The sequence below is a fragment of the Spermophilus citellus genome, assembly GCF_964194105.1.
Source record: "Spermophilus citellus genome assembly, chromosome: 2".
Taxonomy (NCBI): domain Eukaryota; kingdom Metazoa; phylum Chordata; class Mammalia; order Rodentia; family Sciuridae; genus Spermophilus; species Spermophilus citellus.
Window position 1 is genome coordinate 242,766,489 of NC_138183.1, and position 27,505 is coordinate 242,793,993.

Genomic DNA, 27,505 nt, shown 5'->3' on the forward strand with positions numbered 1-27,505 from the left:
CAGCTCAGAGAGGGCTGCTGATAACTGGGAAGAAACTTGGGGTCTCCATTTCACCCCTGATTGCCAGGGAAGGCCTGAGGTTAGGACTCTGCAGGCAGACTGCCTGAGTTCCATGATGAGCTCCACCACCCACCACTGTGTGTCCTTGGTTTCTGCCTTAACCTCTCTGGGCTTGTTCCTCAATCTCCAAAACAGGATGACAATATCGACCTCTTGTGCTATTGTTGGGATGAAATGAGACACTGTATAGAACGGACAGATCCTCAACCACAGTTAGTTGCCCCTCCATTCTGTGACTTTAATTGGTAAGGTTTATGTCCCAGGAACACAAGTAGGTGCAGGGTAAATGAGCTACATCTTCCGGAACAGTCTCTTGTCCTCAAAGATGATGTCTTCCCTTAATGTGGATAATTTTAAAGTCTCACTTTAATGTTAAAAGTAACATAGCTGAGTATGGTGGCACATGCCTGAGACACCAAGGATCTGGAGGCTGAGGCAGGAAGGAGGATCACAAGTTTGAGGCAAGCCTCAGCAATTTAGCAAGACCCCATCTCAAAATAAGATAGAAAAAAAGGACTGGGGATATAGCTCACTCGGTGATACAGTACCCTGGGTTCAATCCCCAGAACCAAAAAAAAAAAAAAAAAAGCAAATGTAAATATAGCATAACATAAAGCTTAAAATTTGCATGAAGTTTTAAGATAAAATAGGAGACTACAAAGAAGTGTTGCTTTCATCAGGTCCCAGAGATGACTCGGGGGGAAAGTTTGAGTCATCCCCTAGTTTTCTTTCTGAAGCATCCTTCTCTGATCCACTGGGTGGAAAAAGGCCAGCTTCCTGGATGCACCCCAAACCCTGGGAAGTGGAGGGCAAGATTCAGACTTCCTCCTGGCACTCAAGGCAGGGAGAGAACGGGGAGGTGAGCCAGACAGCCTGAGGACAGCCTGGCACCCCAAGCATACTACCTAATGCCCAGCTGAGCCCGGGGGAGGAGGGACAGGGGACAGACAACCCTCCCGCCACTGCCCCAAAGCACAGGTACACGCCAGCCAGTCTCCCGCTCCCTTTTTATTTCCTCTCGGATCTGAGAGCAGCAGCACCAGAGAGGGAACCTGCCCTCCAGTCCTGCAAGGGGCTTGTCCCCGCACCCTGTACAGGACACAGCCAGTACCTTGAGCCCCTTTTCCTCTGGGGGAAGGTATGTCACAGCACACACAGGAACTCACACTCCTGGCAGCTGGTGCCGCAGGGGTAGCCTGCTCACTGACCCCACAGTCCTCCAGAGGCACCAGAAGACAGGACCCTCAAGACCCCTGAGACAAAGGCCTGGAGAAAGGGCAGCCTCACGCCTTGGTCTCCTCTGTCCAAGGAAGAAGGCCCAATTCCTCTAGCACAGAGGCGTCTTCAGTCCCTGGAGGGTTGCTTTGGGAAATATTGTCTTAAGGTTATCCCCACCCCTTTTTGCAAGTCCCTATAAAAATAGACCTTCTCTTGGTATCTTTTAAATGCATGGCTCCGGGCTCCATGCACATGTGACAGGTAGGGAGCCGTCCAGGTGTTCCCTTTGGTTATTCAAGCCTTGGTTGCCGGTCATCCAGTTTCTCGGCCTCAGACGTCTATGCTGCCCCCTTGGAGATGCTGAGCATCTTCTGTGGGCCTGGCTCATTGGTGACATACTCCCTCTGGAGCCGGGCACGGAAGTAGAAGAGGTAGCAAGGTAGCAGGAATCCCAGAAGTGAGAATAACAAGAGACCCAGGTTCACCTTTAGGGAAAGGAAACAGAAAGTCAAGTATGTGCTGATTAAACCTCACCATCCTCAGAGACCTGCCCTAGCCACCAACGCAGAGGAGAAGGCAGCCATTTTTGCTCCAAGACCTAAAGAAGAATGAGAAATAGCACTCAGTGCATGCAATCGCTGCTCCACCAGTATCTCATTTAATGCTCAGCAGCCTGGCCAAGTGGCTGAGATGAAAACCCTGGAGTCTAGTAAGTGGCAGGGCCTGGCTGGGGGCCACACAATGGGGCACTCTCTTGGGGGACAGGCTGCCTTTGCAATGGGACATGGGCTGGCAGATATTGGCCAATGGGGTGCCATGTGGGGTGAGGAGCAGCGGCTCTCAGGCCTGGGCAAAGGAACGGAGATGGACAGACTGCAGGACAGATGACTTGCAAGGCCCAAGAGAGTGAATGAGTTCACATTCCACTCCACAAGACAACAGTGTGACTCGGGGCCAGCCACCTCCACTCTAAGTGCCTCCTTCTTGGCCACTGTGGCCAAGATCAAGTGCCCAAAGGTACACAGCGTGCTTGGCACACAGCAAATTCTCCAGGAGCAGGAGCAGTTCTTTCATCACAGTTCTTGGGGGAAGACGATTTATGATGTGGGAGGCCCCACAGGACAGAAATTGGTTTCAGGGAGGCAGATGTCAGTTCAATGCAAGGGAAAGCCTATCGAATACCATCCGTGCTGCAGGGAAGACCCCTGGTAGGAACTTAGGGACCAGGGCTCCTAAACACGGGCTCGAGGATCAGGGCTGGCCCACCGTGCAACTCACCTGGGGGCTTACTGAAAACAGAGCCAGGTTGAGAGAGGCCAGTTCAGGAGGCTGGGACCTGCGTTCTTAACACTCCACAAGGAGTTCTGATGGGCACCAGCTTGGGAACCCCCAGATTAGGCCTCTGAGGTTGCCTCCCAGCTGAGATAAGCCGAGTGAGGTCCTCTCCCTCTTCCCTGAGCCCACCCGGGCTCTCACCCAGAAGGGATCTCCTCGCAGGGGTCCCACCACCACCATGAAGAGCGGCTGCTGGAGGAGGGCGAACACGGCGCTGATGAGAGACTGCAGGCCTGTCAGCGTCCCAAAGTGGTTGGATGGGAACCTGTCCACAGAGAGATGGCCAGGAATCAGGGTTAACCGCCCCACATTGTGCCCCCGCCCCAGACTTCGCTCTATTGGCAAGCAGAGCAGAACTTAGCTAGAGATGGTGGCCAGGGAGGACCTCACCAGGAAGAGGACTACTGGCCTTGCATGTGCTCTTTGGTCCCTGCCCTTGAGGGGGCATGCCTAGGCCCTGAGCCCTGCGGGTCTGACAGCTCCTATCTGTGTGATCATCATAAGGAGCTCAACCTCTCTGTTCCCCAGTTCCTCGAATAACAGGGACAGCATGAAACCCACTCGGCTGTTCACTTTATTCTTTCCACAAATGGCACTGATCTAGGTGCTGGGGATAAAGCTATGTACCAAGCGGGCAAAGATGCCTGCCTCACAGGGTGACATTGTCATTGATGGAGCAGGTGGCCATCCGACCGTGAACAAGTGCACGGTCTAGGTGCTGAGGAAAGAGGTCAGGCAGAGAAGAGGGTGGGGAGGTCAGGGGGGCTTTAACTGTAGAGGGGTTGGCCTGGGAAGGCCTCAGCAGATGAGGCCTACTAGGTAAGAAGAGGAGGAGGTGGAACTGTGAGCCTGGCAGACATCTGGAGGAAGAGTGTTCTAGCAAGAGGGAACAGCGAGTGCAAAGACCCCGAGGGCGTAACATGCTGGGGCTTCTGAGGCATAAGAGTGAGGGAATGAGGAGAGGGGGCCAGATCTTGTAGGGATTTTTAGGTCATAATAAACCTTTGGCTTTTACTCTCGAGTGAGACTAGTGACATGAAGAGATTTATATCCTACCAGGGGACTCTAGCCCCTGGTGTAAAAATAGACTTGAGGAGGCCAGGCACAGTGGGGCACACCTCTAGTCCCAATGACCTGGAAGGCTGAGGCAGAAGGATCACAAGTTGGAGGCCAGCCTCAGCAACTTAATGAGTCCCTGCCTCGAAATGAAAAGTAAAATATGGTTCAGTGACAGAGCATCTCTGGGTTCAATTCCTAGTACCACACACACACACACACACACACACACACACACACACACAAAAGGACTGAAGAAGGACAAGCCTCAAGAGACTATTTGGAGGCCATTGCAGTGATCCAAGCTGGAGCCAACAGTGGCTTGGCCCAAGGTCGCAGCAATGGCGGTCGGAAGGAGTCAAAGGGGTGGTGGAATGTGGGCAGGAGGCCGATGGATCGAATGTGGAGCAGGAAGAAGACTCAAGGGTGACTGTAAGCCCTTGGCTTGAACAAACACAGAGATAAGTTCAAGACACGGACGGGCTGCTCGGTGCCGAGATGCTGCCGTGAGGCTCACACTAGGGAGCAATGGCCAAGCCTCCTGGCCTGGACTGGCCGTGGACGAGGCCCCCGGTACCAGTTAAGATTCTGTCGTCGCTACTGTAATGTCCTTTATTACTCCATGACCCCCGCAGGGGAGGCACTCAGCAGTGCCTGGCAGTGGAAACTAGGAGAGAAAGGGACACGGGGTTGTTCCCGGTGGAGAAGGAAAGTCATAAGGAAGGGGGGTGTTCTACAGGGCAGCGGGGGGGAGGGAGGCCACGTGGAGGCCATTTCTGACAGCAGACCCAGGGACCGGTGCCTCTGTCATCAAACCACGTATTCCAGCTTCCCCCAAGGAAGATTTCCAACAACGGGAGTCTCCCTGGGGGGGGGGGGAGGCTGATGTGGAGGAGGTGGGCTCCCCATGATCAAAGGGGCTCAGGAGTGCACCAGATGGCCCCCCCAAGCCCCCCAACTCTGAGAGGTCAGCATGCAGGAGAGGTACTGAAGGGACACGAGGGGCCCTTCTGGCTCTACCCTGGTTTTCTCTGTGACGGGGACAAAGCTGGGAAAGGCGTTCAGCGTAAATGACTCACACGGCAGCGTACAGGCCCCCACAGGCCGAGTGGTAGAATCCTCGAACTATGGTGTGCAGGACAAAAGTCAAAAACTGAAACCAAAAGGGAGACAGCGTCAAGGCGGGGTGCACAGGGACATGGGGCCTCACCAAGTCATCTACACACTCCCACCCCACCTGCTACCAATCTACTAAGAACACCTGGGAACCCGGGAAACAGACCCCGAGCAGGGGCCAGAGCCATGCCTCCCGAAGGCAGGCCCTGGTGGATCGTCCCTTGGGAGGATTGTGGGAGGCAGAGGGAGGGGACAGAGGGAATTGGCACCTGGAGGTGTAAGTTGCTGATAAGGCAGGTGATACCAAAACCCACAAGGAGGAGGTTGGTCAGAGTGAAGGCGTTGATGGCATTAGTGAGCTTCTGGATCTTGCGGTAGCGTGGTTTGGTGGACTTGGTGGTGACCCCATCCCTGAGGAGAAAAAGCCATCACTGGACCCCACCTGGACCTCCCTGGTTCTCAACCAGGCCCTGCCCCCTGCCCCCTGCCCCTGATTGTTGGGGCAGAAGAAAAGGCAGGAAAACCGTTCTCTCAAAGTGTGGTTCCCCCAACCAACCACTCAAGCATCAGATTGGGGCGGGGGATATCTTCCTAGAATACAGGCCTGACCCCAGGTCTCAGAGCCTCAGGAGTGAAGCCCAGGAGTCTGCAGGACAAATGCCCGGAGCATTTCTGATGCACACTGAAATTTTAGAATCAAGACTGAGAAGAATGGTAGAGAAAAGGGAGTTTCACAACGGCTCTCCCACCGGTCTAGACAGCTGGGCCTCTGACTGACCAGAAGGTCAGTAGGCTGGGGTGAGGGCACGCTGCCCATCTATCCTGGACAAATAGGCCAGCTAATGGACCCTGGCCATCAGGAGCACACGGTCAGGGAGGAAGGTTGGGGCACTGCTGGTAGAGAGAGAAGCCCCTGGATTGTTCCTTAGATGGCTTCTCTCCTGGTGTCTCTCTCCCATCCTCTCAGGACAAATGGGGACTATTTGTATTGACACAAAAAACCAAAAGCAGTCAGAAGACCGGCTGCAGACACAGTGGGTTCAAGACCCAATGGTCCCTCGTGGGGAGGCACTGACCCTCCTACCTACAGCCACCCGGCTGAGCTTGGAAGCAGCTCTGCAGGCCCAGGCAGTCCTCAGATGACTGTGGCCCTGGCCCGAGGCTGGACCACAGCCTCATGAGAGGCCCTGGGTCAGAATCAGCTGTCATCCCCAAATTCCCAATTCCCAGAAACTGTATGAGATGGTGTTTGTTGTTTAAAGATGGGGTAGCTAGTTGCGCAGCAATAAATCTCATACACCAATTCCATCTCCCCCTAGCTTTAACTCAGTAAGCCCCATGGTCCCAGGTGTGGGACAATAAATATACCACTTATGGAAACTTTTGAAATAGATATTGTGTTTTTAGAGTTCTGTTCTTTTGAGAAAATAGGTAAATGACTACAGTATTTGAGGTCATTATGTAATACATGTGTGTGTGTATACACACACACACACACATATATATGAGGTTATGTATATCTATAAAGGATATATAAGCTCTAGATTATTACTTCTACTCTATTTTAATGCACCTGTATCAATTTCATTGAGACATTCACGAAACAAAAACTCGGGACTTCGTGGGTTAAGAACACTTTGGAGTACGGCCTTTTATGACATAGTTTCTGGAGCTTGCCATGGGGTCTTGAGTAAGTTATTTAACCATGTGACCCTGTGTTTCAGCTTCCTCATCTGCAAACAAGGACAATAATATACCCACCTCAGAGAGCTGCTGCAGGACTCAACAGATCACACAAGGTGCCTCACACAGAGTTAGTCCTCACTGTTAAGCTATTCTTATGAGCAAGCAAGCCACGCCCCCTCTAGCCTCCATTTCCTCATCTGTAAAAGTGGAGAAGTACTCCTACCCTCCCAGGACTCTGAGGAGAATGAAACGAGACACTGTATGTGCAAGAATGCAGAAAGTGAAGAGCACTGTCTGACCACTTGCTGTCTCCATCCTTGGGCAGGTCACCTGGCATCTCCGAGAGCAGTGCGCTCATTTGGGGAGTCCACGCAATCCTTGATCCGCCAGTCCATGAGGTAGCCAATGAGGGGGCAGGTGAGAAGGCACAGCAGCTGCATGGCCCCAAAGATGGAGGAGTAGAACCCAACTGGACAGGACAGGAAGGGAAGTGGGGTCAGGATGCTAGTGGCCCCGTGGGTACTGCCACCCACTTCCAGCAGACAAACAGCCTCCCTCTGACCCAGGTTCTTGGATCCCAAGGGTTACCAGGGTAGGCCCAGACCCAGAGGAATCCCAGCGCCTGGGAAACAGGCGACGGCAGGGTGGGCCCGGGCCTGGGCCCTGCTTTCATCTCCCTACCTGTCTCTTGCACATTTTGTCTCAGCTCATCCGTCACTGTGGGTAGGGGAGAGACACAGTGAGCCAGCTCAGCCAGGGTGACCCTCCTATGCCCCAACCCCGGGCTTCAGCAGTGCCTCACCATGCTCCTGGCCACCGGTCATGAGGTACTCCAGCATCTTGTTCATGATGGCCATGTAGAATATAACTCGGAGCTGGGTCATGCCCATGGTGACGAGGCTCCACAGGAAAATGGGGGAGCAGAGGCTCTTGCGGAAGGGGACAGACTGTGGAGAGACAGTAGGGGGTGCCCCTAGGCCCCCAGAACTTTAGTTTCTCTCTGTTTGTCCCAGCTCATGCAGGCCTAATGGGGGCTGGGACACTAACTATGTGATTCTGGAGAAGGACCGCTCAGTAACTATCTCTACAGCACCGGTGTTTTGTGTGGTAATAATAACTGAAACACTTACTATGAGCTATTCCATTGAACCAAATCTTACAATAACCTCCTCTACAGGGTCTCACAATGTTATCCAGGCTGGTCTTGAACTTCTAAATTCAAGGGATCCTCCTGTCTCAGCCTCTGGTGTAGCTGGGATTACAACTGCCTGCCACCATGCCCAGCTCTTTACCACATTTTACAGATGAGGAAACTATAGTTCAGACAGATCCTGCCTGAGCTCACAGGACCAGAAACAGCAGGTTGGCCTGACTCAGGCTCCTGCTCTTGACCACTTGTCCCATGGGGATGGGCAGTAGGAATAACCACTCTCCTGAACATACCAATTTTGCACTTTACAAAGAGGTCCCATGTCCATGATGTAATCCAACCCTTACAACTAACTTGCCTATTTAGATGGGTGCTTTTGTTTTGGTTTTGGTACCAGGATTGAAGCCAGAGCACTCTACTACTGAGTCACAACACCAGCTCCAGCCCTTTTTATTTTTTATTTTGAGACAGGTTCTCACTAAGTTGCATAGGGCCTCACTAAGTTGCTGAGGCTGGCCTAGAACTTGCAATCCTCCTGCCTCAGCCTCCCACAGGGTTGGGATTACAAGCAAGCACCACCGTGCCCAGCTGAGTGGGTTCTATTAGTGCTAGTTTGAGAAGTGAAGAAGGTGAGATCAAGCACAAGTAATCCACCCAAGTTACATAGCCCACGCATGGGAAGCAGGACTCAAACCCCATCCTCTCTCACCAAAAGATATACGCCTTCTTTTTTTTTTCGGTGTGGTGCTGGGGATTGAACCCAGGACCTTGTGCATGCGAGGCAAGCACTCTACCAACTGAGCTATATCCCCAAGTCAACGACTTGAGAAGTGACCCAAGCAGGTGGATGCAGCTCCTCCTGCAGACAGCAGGGGGCGCTGGACAGTCAGGAGTAGGAGGGCTGCATCTTTTGAAAGCTCCACTGCCCTGTCACAACAGGCTCAGAGATTGCAGGGGACCCTGAGTGAACCAATTGCTGGACAGACCAAGAGACTGCTCCTCCCTTCCTCCCCTGGGGTACCAAGCAGGGTATCCCCGAATCTGAAATTACCAGAATTGTTTGAAGTTTGGCTTCCCCATCTGTGAGTGGGAAGTGTGCTCCTCCTGCATCCCAGGGTAGTGTGAGAATAGAAGTGGAAAGAGACTGATGTTCACTGGTGTAAGAATGCACCCTCCCAGTCCCCAGTGCTGGCACCTAGACCAGACACTTACTCTCAGGAAGGTCTTCTGAGGTGTCACGGGCGTCCTGGAATGAGAGAAACGCGTCAGCCCCCTCATCCAGGCTGGGAGCCTTCTGGCTCAGCCGCTGACCCACGTTGGTCACATGGGTGTAGAAGCGGTCACCCGTGAGCTTGTGGTCCAGGTTCAATCCAGCGAGATTGTTCTTCTTCCTGCAGGCAACCAGGCCAGAGCATAAGAAAACCAGCCACACAGAGGCCACCCTCAACTCCAGGGTGCCATCCCAGTCTGTCCCAAGAGTGTCGAGTATCCCTAGCATTGACAGACCCACTAATGAGCTCCCTAATGGAGGGCTCATCTCTGTTGCTCAGAGCCTGGCCCAGAGACCAACATAGGCACAGACCAGCACAGGCACAGATCAACAAACAAACGGCAAATGAATCATTTTCACTTGCTCCTACAGAAGAGGCAGCATGGAGAATTCAAACTCTGAGATCGCCTGCCCTCAACTTACCCCCTTTTCAATGGGATGACCTTCAGAAAATCATTTTGTTCTTTGCATCTTGTTATTTTTGTTGTTGTCGGGGTTTTTTGCAGGGTGGGAGGATACTGGAGATTGACCTCGGGGGCACTCAACCACTGAGCCACATCCCTAGCCCTATTTTGTATTTTATTTAAAGACAGAGTCTCACTGAGTTGCTTAGTGCCTCACTTTTGCTGAGGCTGGCTTTGAATTCTCGATCCTCCCAAGCCCCTGGGATTACAGGCATGTGCCACTGTGCCCGGCTTGCATTTTGTTATTAATGAAGTATCTAACAGAGACACACAGGTATTAGAGAATGATATGGGAGCTAAGTACAGTGCCAGCACAGAGTAGGTACTCCATAAATGTCAGCTACATGACTGCCACCCTATGTGGCTGGTTGTGGGGCACCACCCTCTGCCACTGCTGAGTCGAAATGAAGCTGGGAAGAGCTGGAATTCCAGCTGCCCCACAGCAGGTGGTCTGCTTGATTCCTCTACATCTTCCCTTTTGGGTCCAAAAAATATCTGGTGCTATTGCTGGTATACCAGATTTCTGATCTCCAAACACAGAAAGGATAATAACAATAATATTCTCTATGGGTTTTTGTTGTTGTTGTTTTGAGTGTCTGTGTGTGTTGTGTTTTGATTTTAGTTTGGTTTGCTTCTGGGTTTGAATCCAAGGGAACTTTACCATTGAGCTACATCCCTACTTTTCTTTCTTTCTTGAGACAGGTTGTCACTAAGTTGCTGAGGCTGGCCTTGAACTTGCAGTCTTCCTATCTCAGCCTTCCAAGTCACTGGGATTACAGGCATACACCACTGGGCTCAATAGTCACCATATTTTGACCACCCATTATGGGCCAGCTCTATTATTTCAAAACACCTGTGAATGGGTAGAATTTCTCACTGTACAGATGAGAAAGCAGAGCTCGGAGAAATGAAGGCATTTGCAAAGCGGGGCTCCAAATGTAGGCCTCTCTCCAAAGCTGATTGTGTCATACCTCAGGGCCCTGGCCTCCCCTTCAGTGGTGCAAGGGGGAGTCCCCTTCCCACTCCAAACCCCCACCCCTCCAGCCACTCACTTGTAAGCACCTTCCTCAGGAGCAGGAAAGGCTTCCATGGGCCAGTTGAGGGCACAATTCAGAAAGATAAGGCAGGCCAGGACAGACCAGGTGAACATGATGACCACAAAGGGCACCCCAGCATCGTAGATCAGCTGTGGGAGGAGCAGGACAGCCCATGGAGGAGGCTGCTTGGCCCCAGGCCCCACAGAGGTCAAACCCAGCTCTCAGATGCCTTAAAGATCTCCTCTTCCCCATTCCTCGTGCCCAATTTACAATTGAAAAAAATAAAGCCAGAAATTAAGAGTCAGATCCCCAAACCTACCAATCTTCTTCCTCATTCACCCAAGCCCCTCTCAAGAAGTGTGGAGTAGTCTCCACAAAGTGCTGAAGTTGTTGGCCACTCACTCCGAATGTCTTGGAAATCTCAATTATGGTCTTAAAAAGGCACATATTTTGTCTGTGGTTCCACAAAATGTTTATTTTCACACACACAAAAAAAAAGTCATTTCATATTCTGTACAAAGGAAAATTAAAGGTCTGGGTTTACCAGACTCAACTGTGTTTATTCTGTCCCTTTCTGGCACATTCCCTGGGGGAAAGGCAAACCCAATCTGAAAAACCTTATCTCACCTTTAACAGGTGCTTCCAATTGCATCAAGAGGATGGGGATCGAAAGTCCTCTGCCCTCATAAGGCCTCCTAACCCCAGGACAACTCGGTTCTGCACTGACCGGGTTCAATGAGACATCCCCTCTAGCGGGTGAATTCCCTGTGCACCAAGATGCTGTGGTTCCTCGTGTCCTCCCTGACACTCTCCACCTGGGATGACTGCAGGCTCCTGCTCAGAGCTCCAGTTGCCTCCTGGGAGAAACCTCTGCCACTCCTTGGCTTTGGACCTTAAGGTGCTTTCCTTCCTGGGGACAGGACTGAGCTTAAAAGGGCCACACTCCCAAATGTGTGGGAGTAACAGCTGGCCCATTCACACACTCTCCAACTCCTATGAGAGGGTGAGCAGAAGTGCCTTTTAAATCAAAAATTAACTACCCGAGGAAGTGAGGGGAAAGGCAAAAAAAAAACAAGGGGGAGAAATGAATTACAGTAGATGGGGTAGAGAGAAAAGATGGGAGGGGAGGGGAGGGGGATAGTAGAGGATAGGAAAGGCAGCAGAACACATCAGACACTAGTATGGCAATATGTAAAACAGTGGATGTGTAACCGATGTGATTCTGCAATCTGTATACGGGGTAAAAATGGGAGTTCATAACCCACTGGAATCAAATGTATGAAATATGATATGTCAAGAGCATTGTAATGTTTTGAACAACCAACAATAAAAATTTTTTAAAAAATTAACTACCCAACATAGAGTTTAAGGAACATATCCCAGCCCAGGCAAAAACAGCACTTTGAGAGCTGCCCTAGGTTCAGGCCTTAGGACTGCAAAAATAAAAAAATAAAAGAAGCCTTTGACAGAGTCTAATAGAGGAAGAAACTGAGACCCCCAGCCTGCCCCAAGTTCAGGCGTCTAGGCTCCCAAGTCACCAGGCTGACCTGTCCATGATCTACCTGGCATAGACTCACTTTGTGACCTTGGACCAACTCACTCAGCCTCCCCAGTATGGAGGTATGACTCAAAAGGCTGAGCGAAGCCAGAGAGTCGAGCCCTTGACTTGTGAGTCTGTGCAATGGTTTTCTAATATCAGTCAGGAAGTCATGTGACTGCAGATTAGACAAAGAAAAGATCAGAGGCTGAGGAAGTTTGCTGGGTCCAGGAGAGAAAAGAAAGGTCTGCTGGGACATTGGTGAAGGAAAGAGGAGACTGGAGATGTCTGACCTTTGGGTCAGCAATAGGGCCAGGGCCCTTCCCAGGATGCTTCAGTGCTTTTCTGCACAATGGTGGGAAATGACCTATGATGGGCAGGAACAGGGCCATTGGACACAATAGCCACCACTCACCCAGCCACACCCAGTTCTAGCATCAAGGTAAAAAGACAGGTGACTTTACTGGTCCCTCAAGAACTTCCATACCTTAATTCCTCCAAAAGTGATGGCAGAAGAGACATAGGAGCCAATCATGAGGGCCATGAAAGTGGAGCGCAGGTTCCCAAACATGTTGGGCAGCTGGGGGAGAAGAATGGTACCGTGAATAGCCTGACATCACCTAGGGCTCCCCTTGCCCAGAGTCCCCCAAGAAATCTTGGAGGCTCCATGGGGGCATTTTTTAAACATAGGCTCCAGCAACAATGTCACCAAGAGATACAACGGAAAAGCCCTTGGTTGGGGATGTAACTCAGTGGTAGAGCGCTTGCCTAGTATGCCCAGAGTGCTCGGTTGATCCCCAGTACTGTGGGGAGGGGAGGTTCCAAGGCAAAATCAATATAGGAAGCTGTACTCTGACCCCCTCTGGCACACCTACAATGCACATCAGCACCTAAAGATTCCCAGAAGCACCTCCTAGAGAGACTTCTTTTAATTCCATTTAATCCGGGGTTGCCCAAGTTGGTTGTTTATGAAACCCCTTGATTGTGTTACACCTCTAAATACCCGCATTGAACCGGTGTTAAGAAACACTGATAAGGTTCAATTCATTTCACAGATGAGAAAACTGAAGCCAAGAGGGAAAGAAGTGCCCTCGGGTTCACAAAGCGTATTAAAGACTTTCTCCCCTGCTGGAATCCAGCCTGAAGGCTGTGCTCAGGGCTGACTCTATAAATAAGATGGTGCCCTTAAACTTCTTGATGGCACCCAAAACCCCAACCTACTGAACTAGGAGGAATCACTGAAAGGGTCATGGGGGTGAGACAGAGACTGGGAGGGGACAGGAACAAGCCTGATGATCACAGGACAGGTGGCTCTGGCGGGCAAAGCAGATGCAGAACTCCAACCAGGAAGGGATTGATTGTATTTCCTGGCCTGACCCAGGCCCTCAGGGGAAGAGAGGGCAAAGTCCTTTGCTTACATCTCCCTTTGGCCCTATCACCCTCCCCAAGTCACCACATCCCATAGATGAGTAGGACTTTACATGCCATGCACAGCCTAACCCCTCCTCCACAGAGGGGGAAATGGCGCGTGGCTCTGTAAATGGACTTCAAATAGCTCTGAGAAGGAAAATATTTAAACACAGAGAATTGGGCTGTCCTCCCCCCCCCCCCCCCAGTGACTCCATAAAGGGAGTGGAGCAAAGTTATCCCCCACTTGGGCAAAGGTTTCCCTGGGCACCCTCTTTCTCTGCCAGGCACACTGCCAACGACATCAGGGAAGGAGGCCAGGGTCAGGACCCCGGCTCCTCAAGGGCCGTGTCAGCTCAGCACCAGGAGGAGGACAAGGCCAGCCCTGCTAACCGCAGGCTGGGAGCGGATAGGAAGCAGCCGGCGCCAACAGCAACCCGCTGCAGCCCTGGGCGCTGGGCTGGAGCTGACCCGCCGGCAGGGGGCAACACCGGTGGGAGGCGGGGTGAGGGCGGGGCCGGCGCCGGCCACTGCCATTGGCTGGAGATTACCGGACCGCGAAGATGCGAGGAGCCGCCGGCGGGCCGCGGGCGGAGCCCCTTTGGCTGGCCTGGGCAGGGTGCGGGGAGGTCAAGCCGCAGGCCCGCCCCCGGAGAAGGGAGAGGGATTTGGGGACAAAAGCCAAGTTGCACAGCGGGAAGGGGCTGTGGGTAGGAAGGGATCCGTTTCCTTGAGAGTTGTGAAATGTCCCCAGCTGGAATTATAGGCGGCTGCTGGGGTGAGGAGAAATTCTGCCCAAAACTCCCAGTTGGTCCGCATCAGAGATAAACAACCCTAAACCAAAGGCGAAGGCGGCCCAGGCCACTTACCTCCACGTGTCCCTTCCTTATATTACTCACCTCTACAAATGTACACACTTTGATAAACACACATAACAACTCACACACATAAGTAATCGGTGAAGTTGTGAAAAAGTCAGTTTTATAGATCAAGCACGAACAAATGTTGGCAATTTCATATTCAACCTCATAGATATATTTACCCACTCCCACTCCTGCCCTTCCACATGGACAGCAACACACACACACACACACACACACACACACACCATCTCCAGCTGCTCCCTCTCCCCTCCCTATCACATTATCCAGTTTAATTTTCTTCCTAGCACTTGTGACTACTGACATAATTTATGAGTTTGCTTGCTTATTGGGTTTTCTGTTCCTCCTAGATCTAAAATGGAAACTCCTAGAAGGTGAGGACATGGTTGATCCTGTTTGTGCTGCAGACCCAGACCGTGTTTGTGCCTAGAATGGAGCTCATCCGACATTCACGGGCTAGGTGAACACACACTGACCACACCCACCCATAGCTGCCACCTGCATAATTTCACACACATGCACCTGATTGACACCCTCTGAGCCCCTCCCCCACCAGTGCCCCACCCATTGCTAACCCCACTCTGCACCCGGGTGGCCTGTTATACTCACAGTGAGTGAAGTGAATGTGAGGCAGATGCCACCAAACCCATTCAGAGACAGCGCCAGGAATATCAATGGAGACAGGACTGGGAAGGGGGAGAGGGGCAGGTGAGGGCATTTGGGGAGCTGTGGGAGGCCAGGACATCCCCCTTCATTCCACCCATTCTCTTCTTGTGGAAACACAAGAGGTCAGGCAGCTCACCTTCTGTGTCCCGAGAGGCCAAGGCCATGAGGGTGCAGGATGCAGCGAAGCAAGCACTGTGGGGACACAGGGAAGGGCAGGTCTGACCTGTGAGCCTCCCCTGCCCCACCCCACCCGGGGCTGCAGTATCTTCCTAGACCTCTAGCTCCCACAGCCCAGCCACCTTACCTGCCAACCAGCCGGAGGGGCCGGGGGCCAAAGCGGTCCATGAGGATCCCCAGTGGCAGGGTGGTGGCACTGAGCAGGAAAGAGCCAATAGTAAAGCCAAGATTGAGCATCTCTTCCTGCTGGTCACAGCTGGGCCACTGGTGTTGCTGGTCCTGGGTAGTGTTGGTGGTGATGTTCTCAGCTGAGGAGGGGGAAGGGAGCATTCAGTACAGAAAAGCAGAAGCTGCTGAGAGCAGCCTGAACCAGAGTCCTGCCTTCAAGTCCCAGGCCTGATCAAACCAACCTAGGTGTTCCCGGGGGGTGGCCTGGAGTCATGTTTACTCTTTTGGGGGCTGGGGGCTCCATAAATGGCCACAATTAGTATCTGATCCCAGGACAGCCAATACATACTCAACCTAGGGCCTCCGCTAGCTCAGATGAGATAATGGACGTCCAAGTATTTACCACATATGACCTCACTCAATGTGCAAGCTTCTGGGGCTGCGGGCCTCCAAGGGAAATGCTCCCCAGTCAAGTGGCAAAGCTGTTGAGAGGCACTCTAATGCACGTGATAACAAGTCACTTAAAACTTAGATAAATGACATTCTGATAAAGCCAGTATTGGCTGAGCACTTTATGTTCCAGGTCCCGTTCTAAACTGTTCCTATATTAACTCTCAACAACCCTTCTGTCGATCAAACAAGTCTTCCCATCCTCCAGACGATGAAACTGAGGCACTGCCCTCTGTGACTCTAAAAGTTCACCTGGAGAACCTGTCCTCAAGGTAAACTGCCAACTTGGGGTTGTGACAAGACCATGAGAAAGGCCAATGTGGGGGATAGAGAATGATTATCACTGAACTCAGTTTTCACTGAGTCAATGAGGGGGCTGCCCCACCACCTCCAATTTGTTACTAGGCAGCACTGCCAAGGGTAAACTCAGGACGCACCCTGGAGGCAGACCGCTGGGGGTCTCCATTAACAGCCTTACTAGCTGCAGAAGCAACTTTGTGACAACTTTGGACAAGCAACTGCCTCTGAGCCTCAGGCCCCTGCTATAAACAGGAGCAGGGAATGCCTAAGCCACAGGCTCCTCAGGATGTCTCAGGGAATAGAGAACCCTGCACAGTGCCTGCCTCCAGGAAGGCACTCCAGAAATGGCTGAGGAAGGGGGAGAGGAACACAGCCTCCAGGTGCTGGGATCCCACAGTAAGACAGGCAGCTGTTAGTTTTCAAGGGGCCTATGTTAGATGGTAGGGAAAAAATGGATGTTGATTTAAAGAGTCTCAGGTGTTGGAAGAGAACCAAGAGGATTGTGATGGTACCTGCATGCTGGGGAGGGGACAGCAGTGACCCCTGACTTCAGGCAGCAAAGGGTAATTGGATTTGTGTGTAAACATAAGAACCAACATAAAGAACTGTCAGACTGAGCACTGGCCACCCATGGAAGGAACTGTCTTGGGTGATGGGGACCTCCCCCACTGTCTCCAGCTGTCAGGAGGCTGGAGAGAGTACCAAGGCACCTGGAGGAAGCGGTTAGGGGGGGTTAGACCACACAGCTTTTGGGTTCGTGCTAGCCCTGTAATTTGGTGGTCTTTATGATCACTGTTCATTTCCCCACCCACTTACTGGACATTGACCATATGTCAACACTGTGTCGAGACAGTGCAAAAAGCAAGAAGAAATGGAAAGATAATTTAGACCAGGGTCTGCAATGAGATGACCAGCATTGAACCCCATCCAAGCTTGGCTGGCAGTGTTGACCCTTATAATGTTATAAATTGTAATGGGGTGCCAGTTTAAAATCAGGATTAGTAGCCCGGATGATGGCACTCACCTATAATCCCAGCAACTCAGGAGACTGAGGCAGAAGGATAGCAAATTCAAGGCCACCCTGGGGAACTTAATAAGACCCTGTCTCAGAATAAAAAGAAAAGAGAAAGGGCTAAGCACACCTATAATCCCAGCATCTGGGAAGGCTGATGTAGGAAGATCACCTGTTTGAGGCCAGCCTCAGCAATTTAGTGAGACTGTCTCAAAATTTTAAAAGGACTAGGTATTGTACTTCAGTGGTGAAGTGTTCCCTGGGTTCAATCCTCAGTACACACACACACACACACACACACACACACACACACAGGAGTTAGCACATAAATATCCAGATTTCTGATTTTTAAAAAAGTTGGAGGGGCTGGAGTTGCAGCTCAGTGGTAGAGCACTTGCCTAGCACGTGTGAGGCACTGGGTTCGATCCTCAGCACCACATAAAAATAAACAAAATAAAGGTCCATTTACAACTAAAAAATATTTTTTAAAAAAGTTGGAAGATCAGTCAGGTATGATGGTATGTACTCAGGAGGCTGAGGTAGGAGAACTGCTTGAGCCCAAAAGTTTGAGGCCATCCCCATCTCAAAACAAACAAACAAAAAATAGTCAGGAGACCTGGCCATTCCCAGAGCTGGATGGAGGTCTCCCCTTTTGGCCAGGGTTGGCCTTCTCAAAGTCACACAAGTCCTCATCTCTCTCAGTTTCCAGATATATACAATCATACACCTGCCCTGTTGTACTCAGTTATCACATCTGCCTGACCTGACCTAGCACTGGAATTTGCAGTCCTGGAACTGGAGGTTGACCCTGCCCCTAAGTTCTTCAAATCAAATGACAATTTCCCTCATAAGCAATCCCACTGACTTTCAATGAACACCCCTTTGTACCTCAGTTTTCCATACAGAATCTCATTTAAGCCTTCCAACAGCCCTCAAAAGTGAATCTAATGGTCCCCATTAGAGATGAGGAGGCTCTCAAGAGCAAAACCACTTGGTCACCCAGCTTCTTTTAAAAAATATTTCTCTTAGTTGTAGATGGACACAATGCCTTTATTTACTTATTTTTATGCAGTGCAGAGGATCCAGCTCAGTGCCTCAAACGTGCCAGGCAAGCGCTCTACCACTGAGCTACAACCCCAGGCCAGTCACCCAGTTCCTAACAGGAGAGTTCAAATTCAAGAGGATCTCCAAAGCCAACACTTTTCCATCCCACCATAGGTCCTTGATGTCTTGCACTGGCCAGCTTGGTACTTTTCCCAAGTACCAGATAGTGCTGACGAGGACATGTGCTTCCCCAGTGATAGAGAATCCACCACAGTGGACTGCTAATGACTCAAGGTCAATTAATACATCACTTCCTCTGGTTTATCATCAGTCTCTTGTGAGTTTGACTGATATGAACTAGTAGTTCCTGAGGCCTGATCACTGAGTGGTTGGTCAAAGTAAGGCTTCTCAACCAAGATGCAAAGAACTCTTCGACCTGTATCTAAGGCAGTTACAACAGAAGTCTTTGCATCAACTTCTGACTTTCATAGAGAGGTAAAGTGAGGCCTGGGATGGAACAGGGAGAATGTATTCAGTGAGTCAGTGATAAGAGTTGGGCTCAGAAGTCAGGGAAACAGGGTTTCCCAGTGCGTGGTGTGCAGTGCAGGTGGCACTCAAATGGGTTTGTGTGGTACATGGAATGGTTTCAGAGGTTTCACAGTTATTGGTTATTTAAATGTATAATGGAAACAGGCATCTGTATGTATATGTGAATATATTAAAAAATATATATATGGTCAGGTGCAGTGGTACACACCTGAAATCCCAGTGTCTCAGGAGGCCAAGGCAGGAGAATCAAAAACTCGAGAACAGTCTGAGCTACTTAGTGAGACCCAGTCTCAAAATACAAATTTAAAAGGGCTGGGGGTGAGGCTCAGTGGTAAAATGCCCCTGGGTTCAATCCCTAGTAAAACACACACAAACACATGTGAACACAATGTATATATATAAAGACACATAATATATATTATTTCATATAATATATACTAATTAATTATATATGACTATACCATTATGTAATGGTATGTTATATTATTATATACTGCTATATAGTATCTTATAATGTATGCTATAATGATATATTTTATATTATACATTATATTTTACATATAACATGTTTTATATGCTACATATATGTTATTAGACGAATATGCATAATATGTATAACAATATCAAACTCGAGATTTCAAGCAAATTTGCACTTGAAATACTAGTACTTGTGGCACCCAGGTATGGTAAAATCTTGAAGGTAGACGGAAAATGATCAGGTCTGAGAAACACTGGAAAATGGGATTATGGCTAAGCTTTCACCTGTTGAATTCTGGTTTTACTAGCTATGCTGCTGGCACTTTCTCATTATCCCATCTGTGAAACGGGGACAGTGGTCTCAAGGACCCAAAAGGCTGGCTCTGAAGACTGCCACATAGGCACAAACACACTCACAAAATGATCTCATCTTCTTTGTTCCACTCATCATGTTCCCTTCCTAACCTCCTGATGCTTCACTTTTGGCACTCGGCACAGTAACATTCACCAAAACATCTTAGGTCAGAGCTCTAGCCGGTCGTGTCTATGGCTGGTCTCTCCCAGGAGAAACATAAGATCAGGGATATCTATGCTATTCCTATGAGGCCCAGCAGAAAGGTTCTGGGGTCAAAACTGAAGTTGAATCCTAAGTCTGCTCTTTATAAAATAGCTAGGTGAGCTGTGTGCCTTGATGCATGCCTGTAATCCCAGTGGCTCGGGAGGCAGAGACAGGAGGATCGCAATTTCAAAGCCAGCCTTAGCAACAGCGAGGCACTAAGCAACTCAGTGAGACCCTGTCTCTAAATAAAAGACAAAATAGGGGGCTGGGGATGTGGCTCAAGCGGTAGCGCGCTCGCCTGGCATGCGTGCGGCCCGGTGCGGCCTGGGTTCGATCCTCAGCACCACATACCAACAAAGATGTTGTGTCCGCCGAGAACTAAAATAAATAAATAAAAATTCTCTCTCTCTCTCTCTCTCCCCCCTTTCCTCTCTCTTTAAAAAAAAAAAAAAAAAGACAAAATAGGGCTGGGGATGTGGCTCAGTGGTTGAGTGCCCCTGAGTTCAATCCCTAGTACTACCCCCCCAAAAAAAAATATAGCTAGGTGACCTTAGGCAAGTTACTTAGCATCTCTGAACTTCAGGTTTCCTCTTTTATAAAATGAGGTTATAATACTTGTATCACAGCTTTATGGTGAAGACTAAAAATCTAACTCACAAACAGTAAAGACTTAATCAATTTTAGTGATAGCTGGGTTTTTGTTTTGTTTTGTTTTGTTTTGTTTTTTGTACTAGGGACTGAACCCAGGGGTGCTTTACCACTAAGCTACATTCTCAGTCCTTTTTACTTTTTAAGACAGAGTCTTGCTAAGTTTTTTACTTTTTAAGACAGAGTTTTGCTTGAACTTGCAATCCTCCTGCCTCAGGCTTCCAAGCACTTGCTGATTGTTTTATCACTTTGGCACTTATGCTGGATATATAAGGATGCGTGATAAACGGAGCTGCCACTGCCTATATTCTGGGTAACAGAGCCCGCACTAGCTGTGACATCCCTTTAGGTGAATATCCATCAAGAAAGAAAGAAGACAGAGGGTATGGCCAGAGAACTCCAAAACCTACACAAATGAAATCATCAATAATGAGCTCCTTTACATATGTATTAAACAACATCCTTTAATTCTCACATCATTGTTCTGTGGTGGGAAGGTGACAACTGTACCCTCATTAACAGACTTGGAAAGAAATGAGATCCAGGAAGAATAAATGACTTGCCTAAGGCACACAGCAAATGAAGAATGAAGGTGGGTCTAGAACATATTCACAACCCTTACCGGAAGCCTAAATTTTGGCTGCTTGCTCTCAATCATTTTCATAGAAGCCCCACCAGGTGGGGATTATTGGTCCTCTTTAACACATGGAGTAACTGGCTCAAATCAGGCAACCAGCACAAAGTTGAGTTGGAAGAGACCTTTCCTGCCTCTATGGGGATAGTTTCCTGGTCTGATACTAGATTCCTGGGACACTGTAGAAGGAGGCAGAGACCCACAATGTATGAAGCTCTAAGCAGCAGAAAGTTGACACTTTTGATCTGCAACATGACTGAGACAGAACAAGGAACAGCATCTCTGATCAGCCCGACAGCCAAGGGAGTTTAGGCCAGAGTCCCTGGAATGGGAGAGAAGTGGGGGAAAGAGGCTTGTTGTACTCTGCTTTCCAAGAATGGACAAAAAGTTTCTGAGAAAAAGAAGGGTTCATTTTGGTCACCTCTAGTGATCCCAAACAGCCAAATTAGATACATACCCACTTTTGAGCAACTCAAAATACCAGGTGGATACCTCCTGCCATATGCAAAAATTAACTCAAAATGGATCAAAAATCTAAGTGTAAGAGCTGAAACTATAAAACCAAACACAGAGGTAAATCTTTGTGACCTTAGATTAACCAATGCTTTCATATTCATGACACAGAATAAAAAAAGAAAAAAGTAGATAATTGGACTTTGTCAAATTCAAAATTATCATGCACTAAAAGATACCTTCAAGAAGATAAAAAGAATCCATAGTGGAAAAAAACTTTTGCAAATCATATATCTGAAAAAGGACTTTTATCTAGAATATAAAGAGTTCTTACAAGGGCTCGTGATGGAATTCAGGGGTAACGCATATGATATGCATGTGCAAGGCCCTGAATTCCATGATTAGCATGTGCAGGGCCCTGGGTTCCATCCCCAACACTAAAAATAACTAATTATTAATTAGCAATAATAAAAAGATAATTCAATTTAAAAATGGGCAAAGGCTTTTAATAGACATTTCTCCAAAGATATACCAATAGCCAATAAGCACATGAAAAGATGTTCAACATCATTAGCCATTAGGAAAATGCAAATCAAAACCAAAAAATTATACTACTTTATAGCTATTAGAATATCTATAATAAGGGGCTGGGGTTGTGACTTAGCGGTAGAGCACTCGCCTAGCACATGCAAGGCCCTGGGTTCGATCCTCAGCACCACATAAAAATAAATAAATGAAATAAAGGTATTGTGTCTGACTACAACTAAAAAAATAAATATTTTTTAAAAAGAATATCTATAATAAAAAAAATGAACAATCACAAATATTGTCGAGTGTGTGAAGAAACTGGAACCCTCATAAACTGCTGGTGGGAATGTAAAATGGTGTAGCCACTTAAGAAAATAGTCAGAAGGCTCTTCAAAATGTTCAAGTTAGCCGTGCGAGCGTATGCCTATAATCCCAGCAGCTCAGGAGGCTGAGGCAGAAGGATCGGGGGTTCAAAGCCAGCCTGAGCAACTTAGTGAAATCCTAAGCAACTTGGTGAGACCCTGTCTCTAAATAAAAAATAAAAAGGCTGGGAGATGGCTCAGTGGTAAGGCCCCTGGGTTCAATCCTGGGAAAGAAAGAAGAGAAAGGGAGGAAGGAAGGGAGGAAAGAATGGATGGATTAAGGAAGGAAAGAACAGAAAATAAAGAGTAGAGGAGCAGTTGCCTAGTGCTTGGGGTAGAAGGAAGAGTGGGGAGAGTGGGTGCTACTAAATGGGTAGAGGGTTACATTTGGGAGGAAAGAAAATGTTCTAAAATTGATGGAGATGATGACTGTACAACTCTGAGTGATTTGTAAGATATGTAAATTTTGTCTTGCTAAAGTTGTTTTACATATTTTTTTAAAGACACAGGTGGACAGATGGACCCTTAAAAGGGAAGCAAGAGGTTTTGAGGTGGTAGAAATAGCTTTTCTTTCTTTCTTTTTCAAGATGAAACCCAGGGCCTTGAGCACGCTGGCAAGCACAAGCACTCTGAGGTACATCCCCAGCCCCAGAAATGTTTTAAATATCGACTGTGGTGATGGTTACTGGGGTGTACAAACTTGTCAAGCCGCATCAAAATGTGTGACATAAATTAATCTTCAGGGAAGCTGATTTAGAAAACGCCACCAGCTCCAGGTGGAAAAGGCAGGAACAGGGGTGGGCATCGGAGCCATTGGGTAGCCAAGGGCAGGTCTTCTCCAGTCTCCAGGGAAAACTCAAGAGGGGACTTGGGTGTCATATGAGTCCCCTAGTGACCTACGATTTGATCCTCTTGACCACTCTGAATGCCTATCACTTCCTCTTAGGCCTCCTCTTCAACAACCCACCTGCCTTCCTAGGCCAGCTCAGCTCTACAGCCTCCAACCCACAGAACTGAGGCCAGGAGGCATAGGCATGTGCCTGCTCCTTACAGATAACCCTGGCAGAGATGAGACAGCCCCCAGGGTGGGGCAGCTGCTGCTCAGAGCAGAGATCAAGACCTCCCGACCCCCACCCACGGGAGCTGGTTTTCTTCCACAGCCACAGCATGCTCTGTGAGACATGTTGAGTTGAGGAGACAGGAGAAGCCAGAAACATTTACCAAGCATTGCTGAGTCTCTCAACAATGAGACAGATACTCTTATTGGGAAAGAAATTATTGTTGCCATTCTGCAGACCAAGTAACCCAAGCTCAAGGTCTAAGGAACTCACTGATGTCACTCAGCTGGTATACATGGTGGAAGCTGAGAATCAAATCCAAATTGGCCTTCCTTCCAAGTTTACTCTAGAACAGGGAGGTTGAGGAACGGGTAAGGAGGGAGGAAAAGAATCAAACCCCACTTCCACCTGGCTCCTTAGCTGAGCTTGTCAGCTAAGCACTTTCCTCCCAGAGAAGTGAGAAACCCATCAAGTCCCTGACATCAGAAGGGAAACTCCTTTCCCCTGTACAGCTGCAGACAGCCCAGGGCTGCAGCTACTAATCCTGGGACATTTAGAATTCTCACTTCAGCATTCAGGGCCATTCCTACAAGGTCAAGATGATTGGAGGAAAACAGAGACCCTCCACAATACCCATTGTAGAGGAAATACAGGACTATGGACTTCATGCAAATGGAAGATTTGAAAACCTGGGGACTCCAAGGTCCTGCAAAGAGAAGAATCCAGGCCCTTCACATTCATATTTCACTCTGTGTGGCTTTCTCCTGACCCCCCTGTCCCCATTCCTGGGGATGCTCTACTACTAAACTGTATCCTCAGGCCTTTTTTTGTGACAGGCCCTGATAAATTGCAGATGCAGGCCTTGAACTTGTGATCCTCCTGCCTCAGCCTCCCAGTTGGCTGGAATTACAAGCATTTGCCACCTAAGGGATTCCTTTCTCTTTTTTAGCTTTACAACAGCAGACCTCAAGAAATCCCTTGGGAGCACAGCTCAGTGGCACATGTCTGTAACTCCCAGCTACAGGAAAGGCTAGTATTGCAAGTTGTAAGCCAGCCTAGCAATTTAGTGAGACCCTGTCTCAAAATTTTATTTTTTTTTAAAAGGGCTGGAAGTGTAGTTCAGTGGTAGGCCCCAATCCCCCACCCTGGGTTCAGTCCCCACTACCACACACACATATTAAAAAAAAAAAAAAAAAAAAAAAAAGTGAAAAGACTGGGGATGTAGCTTATTGGTATTGAGCTCCAGGCTCTGAGCTCCATCCCCAGCACCCTGGCTCAACAGACACAAAGAAATCCCTCACCTTTTAGGTGAGACATTTCAGAGAGACTACATCCTCTTCTAGACTGGAGGCTGTCAGAAACTTAGGACTCTGCCTAAGAATCCCAGGATCTGGATGCCCAGCCAGACACCCAGCATTCAGTTGGTTGATATATTCCAAGTGGAGCATGTAGAATGTCACCCATTTCCTGATGAAGTTTTAAGAGGTCAAGAAGTGAGGCTATCCAATCCCCAGCCTAGGGCTCCCCTTTTGAGCAGTCCTGTTCTCTCTCTACCTTACCTACAGTCTTTTTCAGCTTCCACCTCCTCCCTCTGCGGTCCCTGCCCCAGACGACCCCAGCATACCTGGGCATAAGCTGGAATAGAAGCCCTCGTTCTTGAGTATGATCAGCAAGGAGGCCCAGCCCAGGAGCACCGCAGAGAAGAAGAGGTTCTCCAGCACAGCGGTGCAGGCCATCCACCAGCGCCTGCGGTACGCCTGTTGCAACGTGGGGGCCATTCTGGCCGAGAGATTGCAGAGAAAGAGAACGCTGAGCGAAGGACCTCCCAACGGCCCCTGGGAAGGGTACTGCATCATGGTAGCTCCTGAGATCCCTTGTGCCACCCCGCGATGGAACCTTCATGGAAGGCCCATAGAACCCAGAGCTTCCTAGCCAGTTCTACCAAGCTGGCTCGGCGCTCTGGCAGTGCCAGGAACGCACGCGGCGCTGGGTTCCCGCCGGGCCACTATCAAAAACAAGGAAGGTCCTGTCTGCGCACAGAAGCTTCTTGGCGTGCTGCCGGGCTCTCCCACCCAGGCCATGGCGCGCAGAGCCAGCTCTTGGAGGCCAAACCAGAACTTCCCCAAGTCTCCAAAATTCAGTAAGATACAAAGCGCGCCCTGAAGCCTCCCCTAGCCCATGTCTGACCTCTTTGGCCTCTTGCCCCAGGAAAGACCCCCCAGAAGCAGGCAGGAGCAGGAAAGGGAAGTCTGAGGCTAACCAAAGACCCCCTCTTTCCTGTTGCCCCTCTCAGTCCACTCCTCTCCTCTGACGCCAGGCGAGAATAAGTCCTCTGCTTGCTGCACCAGGCGATCCGTGTCCCTACAGTCTCATGGGCCAATCCAACAGCTGCCACGTGGAGGGAGACCCAGGGCTGGCAATGTGGCGTCCCCACGCGCCCCTCACTCACTCCCAAGGCGACCCGATTTAAGTCGCGCGCCTAGGAGCCCGCCAGCTCTCCCCAGCCAGGGAAGGGGGCTCAGGCTTAGGCAGGAAGTCCGGTGGTGGCTGACTTTATAAGGGCAGTGGCAGCGGATGGGTTGGCGGGCGGGCGAATGTGTTTACCAGAGGTGGGAGAAAGGAATCGGAACTCGCCCCGGCCACGGCCGCTACAGCCATCGCGGGAGGAGACCTGGGGCCGGCAGCGCGGGGGCGGGAGCGACAAGACGAATGGGGTAAGACCGAGGAAGGCGGAGAGGTGAGGAACTGGGGAGGGCAAAATAGAAAGCCCAAGATCAAGGGGTGGGAAGCACGAGTCACTTCTCCCGGGGGGCGGGAGAGCCACAGTACCCTTTTCTGTGAAATGGGGGCTTTCGATTCAGGGGCTCCCGGAGGTCTCTCCTGACAAGTGTCGCGCCAAACAGAGCAGCAAGGGGGGCCGAGAGGAACACCAGAGTCCACTGGGCCAGGGTAAAGAGGAGGGAGGGGCGCGCTTGGAGAGGGGATAATGGGCCGCAGGGCTCAAGAGCTCAGGTAACTGGCTTTTCTTGAGAAGTCAGGGAGTCTATCGGAACCGGCCCGGGTGGCTCTCAGCGGACTTGCAGCTGAAGACACTGATTCTCACACGCGGCTCACCTCGGGTCGCGGGCAAACGCGCCTTCTGCAGCTGCGAACGCCCCCTGGAGCTCAGACCCTTGGCAGCACGTCCACACTCCGGGTGTCCTGGGACCGGCGGGCCCAGCCCTGATCTGCGCGCACGCTGAGGTCTTCTCTGCTCTTTGGACCCGGGGGCCTTGAAATTGCAGCCCGACAGCCCAGTGGTCTCGACTCCTCCGCTCTCTTGGGAGAAGTCACGGAGCTTGGAACCTGCCGGGCGCCACGGATCCAGGAAGCAGGGTAGAAACGAAGTGATCTACCGAATTGATAGTTGTGTTTACACGCGTCCGGAGCTGCGCCCCGAGGTAGGGGCGGGAGCTCCCTTCCCTTCCCCTCCCCCTAGGTCGAGTTTCACATGCACGTGACTCGCCTATCGGTCCCCAGATAAGCTCCCCGCACACACCCCAGCTCCTGAATTTACACCCTCGACCCCCACCTCCTCCCTTGTCCTCCCGGGCTAACATCTGGCACGCCTTCTGCATCTTTGGTCAAAACAAAGAATGACGACTCTGCTGGAGCCGACCCACTGGGATATTAAGCAGGCTTGGGTGGGGTTTTGAACTGTGCAGTTGGAAGTAGAGTTTTCCAAGAGGCAGAATGACACAGGTTTCTTTGGATTTCCTTCTGTCCAGGTCGGAATCTTGACTTTGAAACTGACTAGCCTGGGGTATCTTGGGCAACTTACTTAACCTCTCTGAGCTTTTAGTTATCTCCTCTGAAAATTCAGATGACAATAGAATTTACCTATCTGCCAGAAGGGATTCGGGATTGTGATGCTGGCAAAAAGCTGGGTATAGCACTTAGCATAGTAAGAATAATAAATGTTAATTGTTGCTGCCGCTGTTGTTGTTGTTATTATTTCAGAAGACTTAGTGATGCTTGTAAAGCTCTTTGACAGGATGAGCAATTACACAGAAAGTTCCAAGAAAAGCCTCAGACAAGACAAGACCCCTGAGCAGCTGAGCCACCAAGCCAAGAGAAGAGCATTGCCAAGTGGTGACCATATGCTGGAGACTTTCAACAGAAGAAGAAGAAGAATACACATTCAGACATCATAACTTCACTCAG

The 27,505-nt window shown here is 49.9% G+C and overlaps 1 protein-coding gene across 4 annotated transcripts; it reads right to left on the minus strand.

The window, feature by feature from the left end:
• Nucleotides 1-1,050: 1,050 nt before the first annotated feature.
• On the minus strand, nucleotides 1,051-27,289 carry SLC43A1 (solute carrier family 43 member 1). Of its 4 annotated transcripts, none has more exons than XM_081282598.1 (15): nucleotides 25,490-27,288; nucleotides 24,927-25,081; nucleotides 15,188-15,368; nucleotides 15,020-15,075; nucleotides 14,827-14,903; nucleotides 12,417-12,509; nucleotides 10,408-10,541; nucleotides 8,834-9,012; nucleotides 7,274-7,444; nucleotides 7,153-7,188; nucleotides 6,802-6,940; nucleotides 5,055-5,196; nucleotides 4,749-4,822; nucleotides 2,755-2,878; nucleotides 1,051-1,763 (listed from the first exon to the last, which is right to left on the minus strand). In XM_081282598.1, exons 2-15 carry the CDS (start codon nucleotides 25,078-25,080, stop codon nucleotides 1,617-1,619), a joined length of 1,707 nt encoding a protein of 568 aa, XP_081138724.1. In that variant the 5' UTR covers nucleotide 25,081; nucleotides 25,490-27,288; the 3' UTR covers nucleotides 1,051-1,616. The 4 variants fall into 4 exon arrangements, with proteins under 4 accessions (XP_081138724.1, XP_081138725.1, XP_081138726.1 ...); XM_081282599.1 differs by having other exon boundaries at nucleotides 26,417-27,287; XM_081282600.1 differs by lacking the exon at nucleotides 24,927-25,081 and having other exon boundaries at nucleotides 26,417-27,289.
• Between the last annotated feature and the right edge of the window lie 216 nt (nucleotides 27,290-27,505).